At 39.9% G+C, this 17,527-nt stretch overlaps 1 protein-coding gene across 2 annotated transcripts in view; it reads left to right on the top strand.

The window, feature by feature from the left end:
- The window catches only part of LOC127426564 (homer protein homolog 3-like), a 49,218-nt gene that overhangs the window by 16,414 nt on the left and 15,277 nt on the right, over positions 1-17,527 (top strand). For both annotated transcript variants that reach the window (XM_051673455.1, XM_051673456.1), the window contains 2 exons: positions 7,548-7,679; positions 10,303-10,410. In XM_051673455.1, the coding sequence (XP_051529415.1) occupies positions 7,548-7,679; positions 10,303-10,410 (240 nt within the window). The remainder of the gene's footprint in view (positions 1-7,547; positions 7,680-10,302; positions 10,411-17,527) is intronic.

The raw sequence follows: 17,527 nt of genomic DNA on the forward strand, positions 1-17,527 counted from the left end.
CAGAGTAACATCACAGCACATACTAAGATGGCACCAGCCCTCAGTGGCAGGACTATTCAATCTCATTTTAGCAACAGAAGCTCTGCCTACAACACTGCCATGCGCTAGAGTCACATTTATACCAAAAGTAGAGTGCCCGTTGAACCCAGGTGTCTTCAGGCCAATTGCCGTATCATCCGTGCTAGCCTGGGCCCTCCACAAAATCCTGGCCAGAAGAATGCGTGACCACATCAAATTCTCTCCGCTCCAGTATGCATTTCTACAGAGGGATGGCTGTCTGGAAGCTTCAGCACTTATCCATGCACTTATAAGGTGTACTCATGAGGAAATCCGTCCGATGGCTGCAATATTCCTGGATTTGGTAAAGGCTTTCTACACAGTCTCACATAGAGCGATACTCCAATCGGCGGAAGGTGCTGGAAGGCCACCACCCCTTTTAAGATACACGGCTCACCTCTACAGTCACTCAGAACTACATCGGAGAACTGACCACGACATGTGGAAGAGGGGTGAGGCAAGGGGACCCAATCTCCCCAATTCTTTTTATACTGACGATGGGAGACATTGTACAGAAGGCAACCCCAGAAATTGGAATAGAGATTGGAGAACAGCTAGTGGCAGCCATGGCCTATGCCGATGACCTGATTTTGCTGGCAGAACATCCACAGCAACTACAGGACAAGCTCAACTGCCTGTGTGAGGCCCTGGAAAAGGCAGGACTGTCGTTGAATGTTAAAAAAATCCGCCGCGATGACAATAGCCAAAGACGGAAGACGGAAACATGTGGTACTGCTTCCGCACTTCTATAATACCAAGGACGGAGTAATACCACTGATGACAACAATAGACAAACAAAAATATCAAGTTTGGCTGGAAGGGAAAGATCGTTCCTAAGCAAACTCACAGAGAATGCTGCGTGAAGTAACCTCAGCACCACTGAAACCATACCAACGGTTGGAATTTCTAACACGACCTAACTAGCTAACACACGAAATAGTGATTGGATATGCTCATAGAAATACTATTGCCAAGATGGATGGAATGATACGGAAAGCAGTGAGAAAGTGGTTACGCCTACCCACGGATACACCCCTCGGCTTTCTTTATACACCCATAACAACTGGAGGATTGGGAATTCCACATTTTGGGACTTCAATTCCACTGTCACAGAAACACAGATTCAAAAAACTTCTATCAAACAATAACATTCATTCAAGAAAATTCTGTGCAGAATTAACATCCCTTGCAAAATTGTCCAAGAATTAGTATGTACAACCAAGGAAGCAAAGGAGGAGTGGACCAAATTACTAAAGGCCTCGGTAGATGGGAGAGATCTGATGTTAGCAGAGGTGGATAAGGCAAGCTTCCACTGGCTGGAGAAACCAGGCAACGTCTTTCCACGCCTTCATCTACGGGGAATCCAACTTCGCGGAGGAATACTACATACGAAAGCACGAGAGGCAAGAGGAAGGAAGAAGGATATTGACGAGACACGATGTCGAGGGGCATGTCACACCAAGGAGACATTGAATCATATACTACACATCTGCGAAATTACACACGACGCACGATGTGCCAGGCATAACAGGGTAGTTAAGTTGATATCAAAACTCCTTAGAGACAAAACAGACCAGACATGGATAGAACCGGTCATACCCACCAAGGCCAGCTTCATAAAGCCAGACATCATGATCGACAAAAGTATAATAACAATCATGGACGTGTCAATAGTTGCAGGCTATAGGATGGATGAGAGCTATAAACTAAAGATCGCAAAATATGGCTCACCAGACAATAACGCGGCAATTACATCATGCACTGAAACAAAGACCCTGATAACCCATCTACCGGTAATCATTTCTAGTAGAGGACTGATCTACGGACAATCAGGGAGGAGACTAAGATCAATGGGACTGTCCAAGCGCGATCTGTCAGACATCAGTCTTCTATCGATACAGGGATCACTTAAATGTTACGATCTATATAAAAGAGGAACCTAGAACATCATAATAAAGGAAAGTGCCATGCATTATGACCTGCTTGCAGCGATAACCTTGCCAGAGCTCACAGATAGTGCCGATAATGGCGCCTCAAGCATCAAGTGGATTCTATCTACAAAGATGTATTGATAACTAGATGTAAATAGCCTATCAGAAGCTAATTGCCTAAAGGCTTTACATAATTTTCTGGAATTTTCCAACCTGCTTAAAGGCATAGTTAACTTGGTGTATGTAAACTTCTGACCCACTGGAATTGTGATATAGCAAATTAAAAGTGAAACAATCTGTCTGTAAACAACGGTTGGAAAAATTAATCCTGTCATGCACAAAGTAGATGTCCTAAACAGCTTGCCAAAACTATAGTTTTGTAATATGAAATCTGTGGAATGGTTAAAAAGAGTTTTAATGACTTCAACCTAAGTGTATGTAAACTTCTGACTTCAACTGTACTGTATAAATGCACGGTTAATCCATATATTATTTTATAATTCTTTAGGTAATTCACTTAATCAGTGCACATCTCTCTCAATGTTTGCCAACAGCAGAACAAGTTCCTGTAAGAAAATATTCATCCCATCCCATATTCATCCCGGACATTTTTCTAACAAGCTCTTCTTCATTTCCTCTGCAGGATTTAAAACTGATTGGAACATGAAATGATTTCAGCTGGTATATCGCCCACCCCTAGCAGAGTGTACTCTCATTTTATAATGAAGTTTAGTTTAAATAATTTTTTTATTACGTTCTAACCAGCTACCATTTGGAATGGAGGCCACAGAATGCTGGAGCTGGAACAAAACAAAACAGTTTCTGCTGAGAACAAATGTAATGTTTTTTTTTTTAAATTCCCACGAGTCCTTAAAGTCTTAAATTACGTTTTCCAAAATTTAAGGTCATAAGTCTTAAATATCTTAAACGATATAACAAAAGTCTTGGTGTTTTCACACCTGGCTCGTTTGGAGCATTTATTTCGGAACCTGGTGCGTTTTTTCCCTTAGCTCGGATAGTTTAGGCTAGGGCTGCACCTTACGTTTATTTTTTTATCGATTTATCAAACGATTATTTTTCCGATTATTCTAAAGATTTTTTATAATTATTACTTGATTAATATAACAATTAATTAACCCAAAATAAATATAAAAAACTTGTCTTATTAATATTTCAATATTTTATTAAATCATCTTCTCAAACACAAACAGATGTACAAGAAACAAAGTGTGCACTGCAGGGCATTATTCTGCAACAAAAATAGCCCTGTCTTAACTGGTAATCTCCATTTTACAGTCCAACATAAAATCTCTCCAAAATAAAAGTAAGAACTTGTTCAATTCAAGTAAAAGGAAAGTGCAATCTACATTTAGCAATCCAACAACAAAATAAATGAAACAAATGTAAAATTCAAGTCACTTTCAGGAGGAATACCAACCTCGAGTTTAGCAGTCCAACGTAAAATCATTTTACAGTAAAATTAGTGCAGTTTGAGTAACACACAAATGTTTTTCTAACAGGAATAACTAAAACTTGTACATTTCTTAATACCTGATCAGAAAAATAGGGTTCAAAACAGTGTTACTATGAAACTTTAATACAGTGAAAAAGACACTCTATTAGCATAACATAAATATATATAAATAAATATAAATTTCCAACATTCTTTTGAATGTCCATGTACTAAAATAAAATATTTGATGCCATGAGTGTACCTTCATTTACTATTACTATTATTTTGAATGGCCATGGAAAATTAAGCAATGTGATAATTTTACCTGGTCGCAAAAAGTAGTCCATTAATTTACCCGATGAACTTTCACCTTTTGCTGACCCTTTATGCTGCGCAGAGCTAATGTGTGCTTCTAAATCACTTGCACCTTTATTAGCAACTGACACATACAGGTGCATCTCAATAAATTAGAATGTCGTGGAAAAGTTCATTTATTTCAGTAATTCAACTCAAATTGTGAAACTCGTGTATTAAATAAATTCAATGCACACAGACTGAAGTAGTTTAAGTCTTTGGTTCTTTTAATTGTGATGATTTTGGCTCACATTTAACAAAAACCCACCAATTCACTATCTCAAAAAATTAGAATATGGTGACATGCCAATCAGCTAATCAGCTCAAAACACCTGCAAAGGTTTCCTGAGCCTTCAAAATGGTCTCTCAGTTTGGTTCACTAGGCTACACAATCATGGGGAAGACTGCTGATCTGACAGTTGTCCAGAAGACAATCATTGACACCCTTCACAAGGAGGGTAAGCCACAAACATTCATTGCCAAAGAAGCTGGCTGTTCACAGAGTGCTGTATCCAAGCATGTTAACAGAAAGTTGAGTGGAAGGAAAAAGTGTGGAAGAAAAAGATGCACAACCAACCGAGAGAACCGCAGCCTTATGATTGTCAAGCAAAATCGATTCAAGAAGTGAACTTCACAAGGAATGGACTGAGGCTGGGGTCAAGGCATCAAGAGCCACCACACACACACATGTCAAGGAATTTGGCTACAGTTGTCATATTCCTCTTGTTAAGCCACTCCTGAACCACAGACAACGTCAGAGGCGTCTTACCTGGGCTAAGGAGAAGAAGAACTGGACTGTTGCCCAGTGTTCCAAAGTCCTCTTTTCAGATGAGAGCAAGTTTTGTATTTCATTTGGAAACCAAGGTCGTAGAGTCTGGAGGAAGGGTGGAGAAGCTCATAGCCCAAGTTGCTTGAAGTCCAGTGTTAAGTTTCCACAGTCTGTGATGATTTGGGGTGCAATGTCATCTGCTGGTGTTGGTCCATTGTGTTTTTTGAAAACCAAAGTCACTGCACCCATTTACCAAGAAATTTTGGAGCACTTCATGCTTCCTTCTGCTGACAAGCTTTTTAAAGATGCTGATTTCATTTTCCAGCAGGATTTGGCACCTGCCCACACTGCCAAAAGCACCAAAAGTTGGTTAAATGACCATGGTGTTGGTGTGCTTGACTGGCCAGCAAACTCACCAGACCTGAACCCCATAGAGAATCTATGGGGTATTGTCAAGAGGAAAATGAGAAACAAGAGACCAAAAAATGCAGATGAGCTGAAGGCCACTGTCAAAGAAACCTGGGCTTCCATACCACCTCAGCAGTGCCACAAACTGATCACCTCCATGCCATGCCGAATTGAGGCAGTAATTAAAGCAAAAGGAGCCCCTACCAAGTATTGAGTACATATACAGTAAATGAACATACTTTCCTGAAGGCCAACAATTCACTAAAAATGTTTTTTTTTTATTGGTCTTATGATGTATTCTAATTTTTTGAGATAGTGAATTGGTGGGTTTTTGTTAAATGTGAGCCAAAATCATCACAATTAAAAGAACCAAAGACTTAAACTACTTCAGTCTGTGTGCACTGAATTTATTTAATACACGAGTTTCACAATTTGAGTTGAATTACTGAAATAAATGAACTTTTCCACGACATTCTAATTTATTGAGATGCACCTGTAAGTGCCAGCTTTACATGTCATGCTTCCCACGGATCTCGACCTGGACAAAAGCATGGGAATTTTTTGTGCAAATCTTCTGTAAATTTGCACTTTCGTTTGGGCATTGTTTCCACTCCGCTGCCTTTTGCTGCTACTGTCAAGCTGTTTGATGCCAAACACAACAGTTCAACAACGTTCGTGGAGAGATTGACAGGCAGGAATTTGGCCAATAGTTGCTGCAAGCCTCTTATAATTGACCAATTGGTGTGCGAGAAGGCTGGACTTACAAAGAGGGGTTAAAGCAATGCAAATATGCGCGTGCACACAATGAAGTATTAGACCAGATGCACATCATAATGCAACTAAAGCCAAATCCCGGACATTTTCGCAAATGTAGAAATCCCGGCCGGACGCTTTTTTTAAGGTCCGAAAAAGAGGACGTATGGTCACCCTACGTTAGCAGCGGTGCAGAAATTACTTTTAACATGGGGACAATGAGGAAGCATTTAGAAAATAAATTTTAAGTGACTACTACTAACAGAAACACGTGTTGTAATACTAATATGTCATGCTTGGGTGGGGACAAAAAGTAAACAGGACTTACGGTGCTGACTTCTTGACAAAGCGCTCCGGGAAGCTTTCGTTTCAAGTGTTCGTTCATGGCGGTTGTACTGCTGTTATAAGCCATTTCCAATTTGCATAGCTTACACAGCACCACACTCTTGGGTCTCTGGCTAAAATACTCCCAAGCTTTAGATGACTGTGGGCGAGTTTTTTTTTTTTTTAGCTGCAGCTTGTTCTTTGGGGGAATCCATACTTAAACCGGGCGCTGCCATTTGAATTACTCCATTGTGACGCGATGACGTCGATTACCTCGATGAATCGTCCCAGCCCTAGTTTAGGCATATATGAATACGGCAGTTGCACTCAGATGCACACTAAAAGGTGGTCTCAAACCGATTACAAACTAACCCTGGAGCGGTTCACTTGTGGTGAGAATGCAGTCTGGTCCGATGGACTAATGAACCAAACAATATCCCTATAAAAACCATGAACATACCTGATGGATTTTTGGAGAAGACCCATTGTAGGTCCACACTTCACGGTATTTCATCATCAAAACACACACACACACACACACACACACACACACACATATATATATATATATATATATATTAGTTGCATATGTAAAATAGGAGCTATTTTATAATTCCTGTGGTAAATTTATGACAATCGCTTCTCTCGAATAGTGACAGAAAACAGGTAGGACGGCGTCAGCAACATTTTGACATGTATGTAAAAAACTTTTTCCTTGGCTTCACTCTGCTGCGTGTGTGTGCGAGAGTGAGCTCTGTGGCCTTGAGATCAGGCAATTTTCAATGCAGAAATAATGCAAAAGCAACTAATGACAGATAAAAATAACTATGATGTAAATTTTGCAACTCGTATCATTCGTGTGTCAAAAAGTATATTTGCAGAAAATTTGTAACAGTTGACACATTTTTACACTGCTAGATCAATGAATACGCTAAATCCCCGAACAGCGCACAAACATTCTGACCAATAAGGGGGCAGTTTCCTTGCATGTGTCTTTTATTGACAATTTTGGTCTGTTTTAAAATGTTGCCTTGTGAAAGCGAACCGAACCAAGAATAGTACCAGACATTTATGGCAAGCGATCGCTGATTATTTACTGTTAATGAATTATGACAATGTTTACTTTAAAGTGTTTATAGAGTAATATGTTATTGATGAATGTAAGAGTGCGAATTTTATTTCCCTTATCTATTTAAATGTGCAGCTGGAAGCAGTCATGCACAGACATTTCAGAATAAGAGTCCCTGGTGTATTTTGGGCTTGTGTTGAGTATTTTAAACTGGCAGATACCATGTTTTGCTGATAAACAGTTTTAAGGCATTGTTTAATCTGTGCCCCAGCCTGTTTGAGTATAATAATCTGTTATGCATGATTTATTTTGAGATTGTGTGGGTTTGTTCTGGTATGTACACACAGTAATTATTTGTTTAGGTCTTAAAGTCTTAAATTTGATTTTAAAAACTGTGCAGCAACCCTGTTATTATTTTCTGTAATGCAGGCAATTATAAACAGCACCATCACTCCAAACATGACCTTCACCAAAACATCGCAGAAATTTGGCCAGTGGGCAGACAGCAGGGCAAATACAGTTTATGGATTAGGATTTGCCACAGAACAACAGCTTCAACAGGTATATGTTAATTGTTTGAAAATCGCTAAACAGTTTTATTTACAGTGCATTCAGAAAGTATTCAGACCCCTTCATTATTTCACATTTTGTTATGTTGCAGCCTTATGCTAAAATGCTTTATTTATTTGCACATACCCCATAATGACAAAGCAAAAAACTGATTTTTGATAACATTGCAAATTTATAAAAAAAAAGTCTTCAGACTCTTAGCTCAGTACTTAGTTGAAACACCTTTGGCAGCGATAACAGCCTCAAGTCTTTTTGGGTATGATGCGACAAGCTTTGCACACCTGGATTTGGGGATTTTCTGAAATTCTTCTTTGCAGATCTTCTCAAGCTCTGTCAGTTTGGATGGGGCCGTTGGTTGACAGCCATTTTCAGGTCTCCCCAGAGATGTTCGATTAAGTTTAAGTCTGGACTTTGGCTGGGCCACTCAAGGACATTCACAGAGTTGTCCCTAAGCCACTCTTGTGTTGTTTTGGTTTTGTGCTTAGGGTCATCGTCCTGTTGGAAGGTAAACCTTCGGCCCAGTCTGAGGTCCTGAGCGCTCTGGACCAGGTTTTCATTAAGGATATCTCTGTATTTTGCTGCGTTTAGCTTTCCTTCAACCCTGACCAGTCCCCCAGTCCCTGCCGCTGAAAAGCACCCCCACAGCATGATGTTACCACTACCATGCTTCACTGTTGGGATGGTATTGCGCAGGTGATGAGCGGTGCCTGGTTTCCTCCAGACATGACGCTTGGAATTGAGGCCAAACAGTTCAATCGTCATTTCATCAGACCTTTAGTCCTTTAGGTGCTTTTTTTTTATGTGTCTTGCACTGAGGAGAGGCTTCTGTCTGGCCACTCTGCCATAAAGCCCAGATTGGTGGAGTGTTGCAATGATGGTTGTCCTTCTGGAAGTTTCTCCCATCTCCACACATTATCTCTGGAGCTCAACCACAGTGACCATGGGGTTCTTGGTCACCTCTCTTACCAATGCCCTTCTCCCCCGACTGCTCAGTTTGGCCAGGTGGCCAGCTCTAGGAAGAGTCTTGATTGTTCCAAACTTCCATTTAAGAATTATGGAGGCCACTGTGCTCTTAGGAACCTTCAATGCAGCCGGAACTTTTTTGTAGCCTTCCCCAGATCTGTGCCTCGACACAATCTGAGCGCTGCAGGCAGTTCCTTTGACCTCATGGCTTGGTTTTTGCTCTGATATGCATTTTCAGCTGTGAGACCTTACATAGACAGGTGTGTGCCTTTCCAAATCATGTCCAATCAATTGAATTTGCCACCGGTGGACTCCAGTCAAAGTGTAGAAACATCTCAAAGATGATCCAGAGAAATGGGATGCACCTGAGCTAAATTTCAAGTGTCATAGCAAAGGGTCTGAATACTTAAGTCAATGTGATTTTTTTTTTTTTTTTTCAGTTTTTAAAAAAATTTTTTTTTTATAAATTTGCAAAGTTATCAAAAATCAGTTTTTTGCTTTGTCATTATGGGGTATGGAGTGTAGATTGATGTGAAAAAAATAATAATTTAAAGCATTTTAGCATAAGGCTGCAACATAACAAAATGTGAAAAAAAATGAAGGAGTCTGAATACTTTCTGAATGTACTGTAGCTTTTAAAGGAATATTATGGGTCCAGTACTAGTTATGTGGTAATGTGATTACCATTAGATTAGTTTGTAAAAACAAAGAAAAATGTTACGACAGTTACGCACTTACAGTTGAAGTCCTCAGGGCAAAAGTACAACACATTTTTGGTTTGTTTTTACACCTTTTTGTTTGTTTTTACAAAATAATGGAATTATTTGAATTATTTACATTTATTTGTAGCTCTAGAGCTTTTATTTAAAGGAATAGTTCACCCAAAAATAATAATTATCTCTTTACTTACTCACCGTGTGCCATCTCATATTCTTTTTTTAAAAAACTAAGATAATTTCATAGATGTATGATGTGTTTATATCCATACAATGCAAGTTCATGGGGTCCAAAACTTCCAAGCTCCAAAAAGGACATAAAGGCAGCATAAAGGCTATATATTACTCAAAGTGAACAGACCAAAATTCAACTCCCCAAAGGAAGTTGTAATAAATCTGTACACGTGCAAGTGTGGTTCACATGTGAAAAAGTGTAATTGAGCTTCAAATCATGATCGTGCCAAGGAAACTGCAAATGTCAAGATTTATAGTAAAACAATTGAGTTACATTTTGGTCTGTTCTCACCCAAAACTGACTGGATCACTTTAGAAGACATGGATTTAACCAGTCGAGTGGTATGGATTACCTTTAAGATGCCTTTGTCCTTATTGGAGCTTGGAAGTTTTGGACCCCATGGACTTGCATTGTATGGATATAAACACATCATACATACATTAAAAATATCTTTGTTGGTGTTCTGCAGAAGAAAGAAAGTCATATGAGTTGGAGACAACTTAAAGGTGAGTAAATGATGAGGGAATTATATTTTTTTGGGTGAACTATACCTTTAACCCTGAACATTCCTTTAACTTTTTGCTGCAATTATTTTTGGAACATGTAGCTGATGTGTGTACTTTGTTTGCTACTACAAAGTTTTGTTTGAACACAATCTAGAGGCTTTCATTAATTGCGTTTCTGTAATTTGTCTGTGCAGTTCTCAGAGCAGTTTAAGGAGTTTAAAGAGGCAGCACGTCTTGTCCGGGATAAATCGCAGGAGAAGTTTGAGTTGCTGAGTCCAGGTTTAAACATCGCCGCTCCACAGGTAAACACAGCAGCTTGAGAATGACTTGAGTCAACCTCAAACCTTTGAGTAGTGTGACTAAAAACAGCATGGTAGAATAATGTAATGATTATAATTTAGAGATGTAATTACTCATGTCTTTATCAGCTGCTCCGTTCAGTTAATGTGCCAGAACATTCCATTCCATCACTATTAACTGCACTAACAATAGAGCTGAGTATCATCTGGTCTTTGGTGATATGATACCCAATGCAGCAGTCTTCACACATGGTATGGTACAGCGTAACAAAATCTGAAGATGAACCCAAATGGGTACATTGAATTAAAAAAATTGTTAAAGAGAAGTGTTTTACCATATTCATTGTTGTTTCATTGTGTGTGCAGGTGGGTGGGTAAGGGGTGTGTGGTCTGCCTGCATTGTGGGGACCAAATGTCCCACATTGTTGCTGTTTTGAACTCTGAAAACTCAGGTTGTAAAAAAAACGGCTTAACATACTAAATGTCTCAAGGTAAATGTACAAATGCCAAAAGGTTTCTATGAGGGTTAGGTTTAGGGGTAAGGTTAGGGTTAGGGGATGGAAAATATCATTAGCTCACAACACAAACAATAGTATTTAATGGAAAGTCTCCCACCGTGATAGAAACACAAATGTGTGTTTGGATTCTCAATGCATGTCCTCACATGCCAGAAGGTGACAGAGAGACACTGGTAGGTTGTAGGTTCTATGCGGTTATATAACTCTGTGGGGTCACCAGGGGAATTCAAAACTCTTCTAATCATTGCTGTTACAGTCTTTTACAGTGTGCTGAGACTGGATCAAAGTCTACTTTCACATTAGATTAGAATATTTATCATAATATGTGTTCATTATTAGATCGTAAGCACCCACTGTTATATACTCTATTCTTGCCTTGTTTAAGTGCAATGACAGGCATCTTATCTAATGAAGACCTAAGCTCTTTGTGTTCATATGTGCTTCTCTTTTGCTGTGTGATATGGGCCTCTGAGTAAGAGTTATCCATATTTAATCAAACTTGAATGTTCAGAGTTCAAAACAGCAGCAATATGGGCTAAAGAATGCTGCCTTTATTAATTAATAAAGTCTTTTTGAGAGGCCTGCTTGAAAGCAAGTGTGCTTGAATAAATGGAAGTGTATATAAATAAGTCAACTGAGAGATGTGTTATTTGGTCACAGAGTCCCTATGTTGGATCTGCTTTTAAAAGCTTTCTGGACAAATACAGTAGGCTATTCTGCTTTGATAATGTGAAATATGTGAAATATTCTTTTTAATAATCGTAGTAATCTCAGGTCCCTCTTTGAAAGTAAGTCTATGGGATTTTTTTTTCTACTCTTTTTATTGTCTGCATGGCTTATCATTTAGAAAAATAATAGCACACCTCTCCTCCTATGTGTAGCACAAATTTGCGGGATGAGTTGGGGGCCATGTGTGTGAATGGCCCCTTACGTACTAAAGTTTAATACCAAGGGTTAGGGGTGGTGGTCACTTGACGCCATGCAAGAGACAGACATGTGAGCGACGAGCTCTGCGCACTTTGCTAAATTTTTAATTATTTTAATGTTATAATCTGGTGAAATTTGATACACCCAGTTACACATTTGCTCTTTGAGGCAAAACATGGCATAGAAGTCAAAATCCTCAGGCTCTGGAGACATTAAAAGACACTTAAGTGTTCAGGATGAAAGCCCCGACAAGCCTATAGACCGGGGACTCGATTTGGATGGCGCGGCGGGAGAGGTTATCCAGCGTCAGTTGTCCAACATGTCGCTGATGTTGACGAAGGTTCTTGCTGACTTGGAGGATCTCGCTGTAATACGTCGATTGATTATGGCGATGGAAACAAAATTCTCTGAGCTAGTTACAAGAGTGACTGATGTTGAGAGACGAATCGATTTTCTGGAATCTTCGGAGAGGGAATTAACCGCTAATCCGCCTGCGACCAAAGTTGATTTGGAACATCTCCTTGAAAAGCTTGAAGATCTTGAGAATAGAAGCTGCAGGAATAATGTTCGAATTGTTGGAATTCCTGAGCATGAGGAGGGCAGAGATATGGTGAAATTCCTAGACGAGCTTTTCCCGAGTCTGCTCGACATAACAGGCCACAAGCTGGAAATCGAGCAAGCTCACAGATCTGCTGAGGGAGATAGGCCTCGATCCATTCTGGTCAAATTTCTGAAATCATCCGATAAAGATCTCGTGTTGCACCAGGCGAGGAGCAAAGGGAAGCTTTCTTGGAAGAACCATAATATTTTCTTGTTCCCGGACTTTGCGAACTCGACGAGAGAAACGCTTTCGGTTCAAGGAATGAAAGAAACTCTTACATCGGCGAAAGATCTCTTTTGCTCTGATGTTTCCGGCCAAACTGAGAATAGAAACGAAGGTCAGTCGCAAAATATTTACATGTCCCAATCAGGCAATGTCTTTTATTGAATCAATGAGCGAGTAAACTGCGTTGGCTCCACCATGTGGCTGGAGCTTGTTTTGTGAATAACACTTTCCTTAAGAAGCTTTTGCATTGATTACTTTTGCATGGAAGTTCCCGGCCAGTTTGAGAGTGGACACTACGGATGACCGCAAAATATCTACATGCTCGCACAAAGGATGTCTTTTATAAAGTTGACGGATTGTGTAAGTCATGGTATATACGTTTATGTGGTCTCCAAGTGAATTGACTCGACCATCCGGGGAATCGGGTTGCCGGTTTTGTTTCTTTTTGTATTGGTTCCGCCTAGCAGCTGGAAATTGTTCTATTGAATAACACTCCTTTGGAACAGCTGTGGATTAAGCTGTTCGTTCTTAGTGCTTATTCCTCCTGCTGGCTGTAGTTTGTTTTGTTGAGTATTTTTACGGGACACTGGAATGATTACGTCATCCGCTGAACTCATAACAGCTGGCTCACTGAACATTTGTTTGTCTGTCCGAGGAATCTGAATGGTTTTATATCAGCTAGAATTTGTTTTGTGGGAGATCACACCTTTGAGAGAGTTCTGAGAATGAATCTACACATCCTTTGTGTTCATTCTTCCTATTTGCTGGGGCTTATTTTTATGTAATTAATTTGTGAGGCAAAATTGAGCAATCCGATGGCAAAGTTGCCGTGGGGGATCGTGGGCGTTCATGGACCTTTTGAGTTTAGAGGGATTGTTGCCGGTTGGCGCTTTCGTGGGTGGGGTTAATGTGCACGTTTTTCTTTTTTCTGTTTGTTTTTTTGGGGGGGGAAGTTAGGGGTTTGATTGTTTCACTAATGGGGAATGTGGTCTGTATAATTTTGTTTTTGAAACACAATTTATTTTGTCTACTATATCAAAATGTCAAATGTTAATATGAGTGGATTGTCTCTCTCCACATGGAATGTAAATGGGTTGGGGCACCCCATAAAAAGAAGGAAGGTTATTACTTTTCTTAAACGTAAGAAATATGATATAGTGTTTCTTCAAAAAATTTATTTTGGCTAATATTTACGCACCTAACGCTGATGATCGGGGCTTTTTTATAGATCTTGAAGGGATGCTGCAAGCCGCTGGCACCCCTCATGATATAATATTGGGAGGAGACTTTAATCTTTTGATGGACTCAGTCCTTGATCATAGTGAAGCAAAAGTGTGTAAACCCCCTAGAGCAACATTGACGCTTCACAGGATGTGTAAAAATCTTGGTCTTACAGATATTTAGAGACTTTTGAACCCATCTGGTCATATACAGAGAAAAAGAAATCATATAATCAGTGTTGGAGACCAAATGGAAATATGGAGACCAATTGGTCCTCAGTATCCTCTGTGGGCGTGGCTTGGGAGGCACTTAAGGCGGTTCTTAGGGGTCGGATCATACAATATGCCTCATTCATCAAAAATCCAAAGCACAAGAACTTGTGGAAGGAAATATTAAAAGTGCCGAGGCAGAGCTGAAGCGCCGTATGTCATCTGATGGCCTCAGAGGATTGACCCGATTGAAATATAGATATAATACTATTTTGTCACGGAAAGTGGAGTTTTGGTTATTCAGGGCAAGACAGTCATACTTTGAGTCGGGGGACAAAGCAGGAAAACTTTTGGCTAGATATATAAAACAGAGAGTCTTTTTCTACCATTCCCTCAGTGAAATCTGCTGGTGGTGAAATATTTACCTCTGCCATTGATATTAATAATGCTTTTAAATAATTCTACCTTGACCTCTATAGTTCTACGTCGTCTTCTATTGATGAAGATATTAGAAACTTTGTGGAACCATTAGAACTCCCTAAATTGACGATTGAGCAAAAAAAACTCTCTTGATTCTGAGATAACCTTGGAGAAGCTTGATGAGGTAATTAAGTCCCTACCTACAGGCAAGGCTCCGGGGCCTGATGGCTTTGCCGCCGAGTTTTTCAAATCATATGCTACAGAACTGGCTCCACTTTTGTTAGAAGTTTATACTGAATCATTAAAGAATGGAAAGCTTCCGCCAACCATGACACAAGCCCGGATCAGTCTGATTCTTAAAAAGGACAAAGATTCAAGCGAGTGTAAAAGTTTCCTGATCTAACCGATTAAGTAAGGTTATGACATCTCATATAGATCAGGTGGGTTTTATTTGGGGCCGTAGCTCTTCTGATAACATTAGGCGTTTCATCAATATCATGTGGTCAGTAGCGAATGATCAGTCTCCGGTCGCTGCCATCTCACTTGATGCCGAAAAGGCTTAAAAAATATAAAACATTTATTTTCTTTAAAAGATATGGATGAATGCGATTTTATCTTTTTAAAATTTTGGAAATGTATGGGTTCGGGAGTACATTTATTGGTTGGATTAAGTTACTTTATAGACACCCCGTAGCAGTGGTGCAAACAAACGGGTTAATTTCAGATTATTATACTCTGGATAGGGGCACTCGGCAGGGTTGCCCTCTTTCCCCATTATTGTTCTGTCTTGCCCTGGAACCATTAGCAGCCCCGATAAGAAATGAGGATGATTTTACAGGGGTGATTGCGGGAGGTGTGGCGCATAAGCTTCTGCTTTACGCAGATGATATTTTATTATTCGTCTCCGACCCCACTAGATCTATGCCTTGCCTCCATAGAATTATTTATTCCTTTTCCAAGTTCTCAGGATATAAAGTCAACCGGTCTAAATCCAAAGCTTTGGCTTTGACAGCGTACTGTCCAGTAACGGCCTTCCAGCTGGGCGCCTTCCAGTGGCCCAAACAGGGCATTAAATATTTGGGAATTTTATTCCCAGCAAATTTGTCTGATTTAGTCAGAGTTAATGTTGATCCCTTAATAAAAAGGTTTTCGAATGATGTGGTCAGGTGGGCTTCATTACACTTATCGATGATTGGGAAGGTTGATGTAATTAAAATGAATTGCATTCCAAAATTCAGCTACCTGTTACAATCTCTCCCTATAGATGTCCCCCTCTCTTATTTGCAGGCAATTTGAAAGCATAGCAAAGTCCTTCATTTGGAATGGTAAGCGTGCCAGGTTACATTTTAATAAGTTACATAGGCCGATGGACAAAGGTGGGTTAGGCTTACCCAAGATTCTGTTTTATTATCATGCATTCGGTCTCAGACATTTGGCTCATTGGTCGCTTCCACCTGAGAGAACCTCTCCCTGGTTTTGCATTGAACAAGAATTTCTTGCCCCTATTTTGCCATTGCAAAGTCTTTCCATCAAACTAACCAGAGAAGTTAAATCACACCCCGTTATTTCACATTTGCACTCAGTATGGACAAAAGTGTCTAGAATGTTTAATTCAGATATTTATCTGAATGTTGCCTCGAGCCTATGGCTAAACCCCAAACTATGCATTAATAAGTCCAGTGGACTGAGTCTGAGTGGATTGTGAGGGGGGTTAATACACTCGGTGATGTTTATGAGAGTGGTGTGATGAGATCCTTTTGAAAATTTGGTTCAATATTTTGGGATCCCCAGATCTGTTTTTTAGGTATCTTCAGCTACGACACTTGCTCTGTACTATTTTTGGAAATAGCATACACCCCCTAGCGCGGCAGATACTCTGGGAGAGGTGATTTCTGCTTTTGGAAAAGGTCATGAGACATCAATGTATTACTCCTTATTAATTCAGAGTCTGGGGGACAGAGTCTCAACCACTCTCAAGAGATTGTGGGAGAAAGATGTAGACCTGGAATTGGAGGAGGGAGAATGGGCTAGGATTTAAAAAAAAAAACAAAGACTGCATCTAGAGATGCAAGGGTGCGCCTTATACAATTCAAGATTTTACATCGGTTCTATTGGATCCCCTCTGTATAGGCTTGGTCTTAAAGACACACCCACCTGCTGGAGATGCCAATCAGAGTATGGAGATTTAACCCATGTCTTTTGGGGGTGTGTGGAAATTCAAAAGTTTTGGTTAAAGGTGCAGAGTCTGGTATGTGAGGTGTTAGGTATTCAGGTATTATTCTGCCCCAGACTCTGTATCTTGGGTGATGGGGCGGTCATTGACATTGTAAGTAGACACACAAAGAATTGGGTCTTAACCAGTGTCATGATTGCCAGGCAGATCATTTTGAGGGGCTGGAGGTTGGCTGGAGCACCCTCCTTTCAGGAGTGGTGCTCGGAGATGGGAAGGGTGGCGGCCTTTGAGGAAGTTACTTTCAGAGGAACGGGGAGGTATAAAGTGTTCATGGAGAAATGGGGCAGGTATTTGTCATTTGTGGATGTGTGATTTATTGTTGTTGTTGTTGTTGTTGTTTATTCTTTTTATTTTATTTGTTTGTTTATTTTTATGTATTTTTTATTTTTATTTTTTTATGTGTGTGCATACGTGTGTCATTTAAGACCACTTTTAAGTTGCTGGGGTTAGGGTGGGATTGGGAGGGGGAGGAGTAATAGTTGGGGTTAAGTTTGATTCTATGTATATATGTTTTGCTCTATGAGGTACATTTATGTGAATCAATAAAAATTGTTAATCAGAAAAAATACCAAGGGTTAGGGGTTTGTTCAGATACCTTACCCTAGGTATGCACAATAGTAATAGTGGTGCTTTCCTATTAAGCAAGCACCAAAATAATGCTTCAGTTAACTGATGTCTGTGCCATCATGTCTACTTTCAACCTACAGTGCCAAGAGAAAGTATGCAACTGAACCCTTTGGAATTACCTGCATTTATGTATACATTT

Source organism: Myxocyprinus asiaticus, chromosome 35, assembly GCF_019703515.2.
Source record: "Myxocyprinus asiaticus isolate MX2 ecotype Aquarium Trade chromosome 35, UBuf_Myxa_2, whole genome shotgun sequence".
Classification (NCBI taxonomy): domain Eukaryota; kingdom Metazoa; phylum Chordata; class Actinopteri; order Cypriniformes; family Catostomidae; genus Myxocyprinus; species Myxocyprinus asiaticus.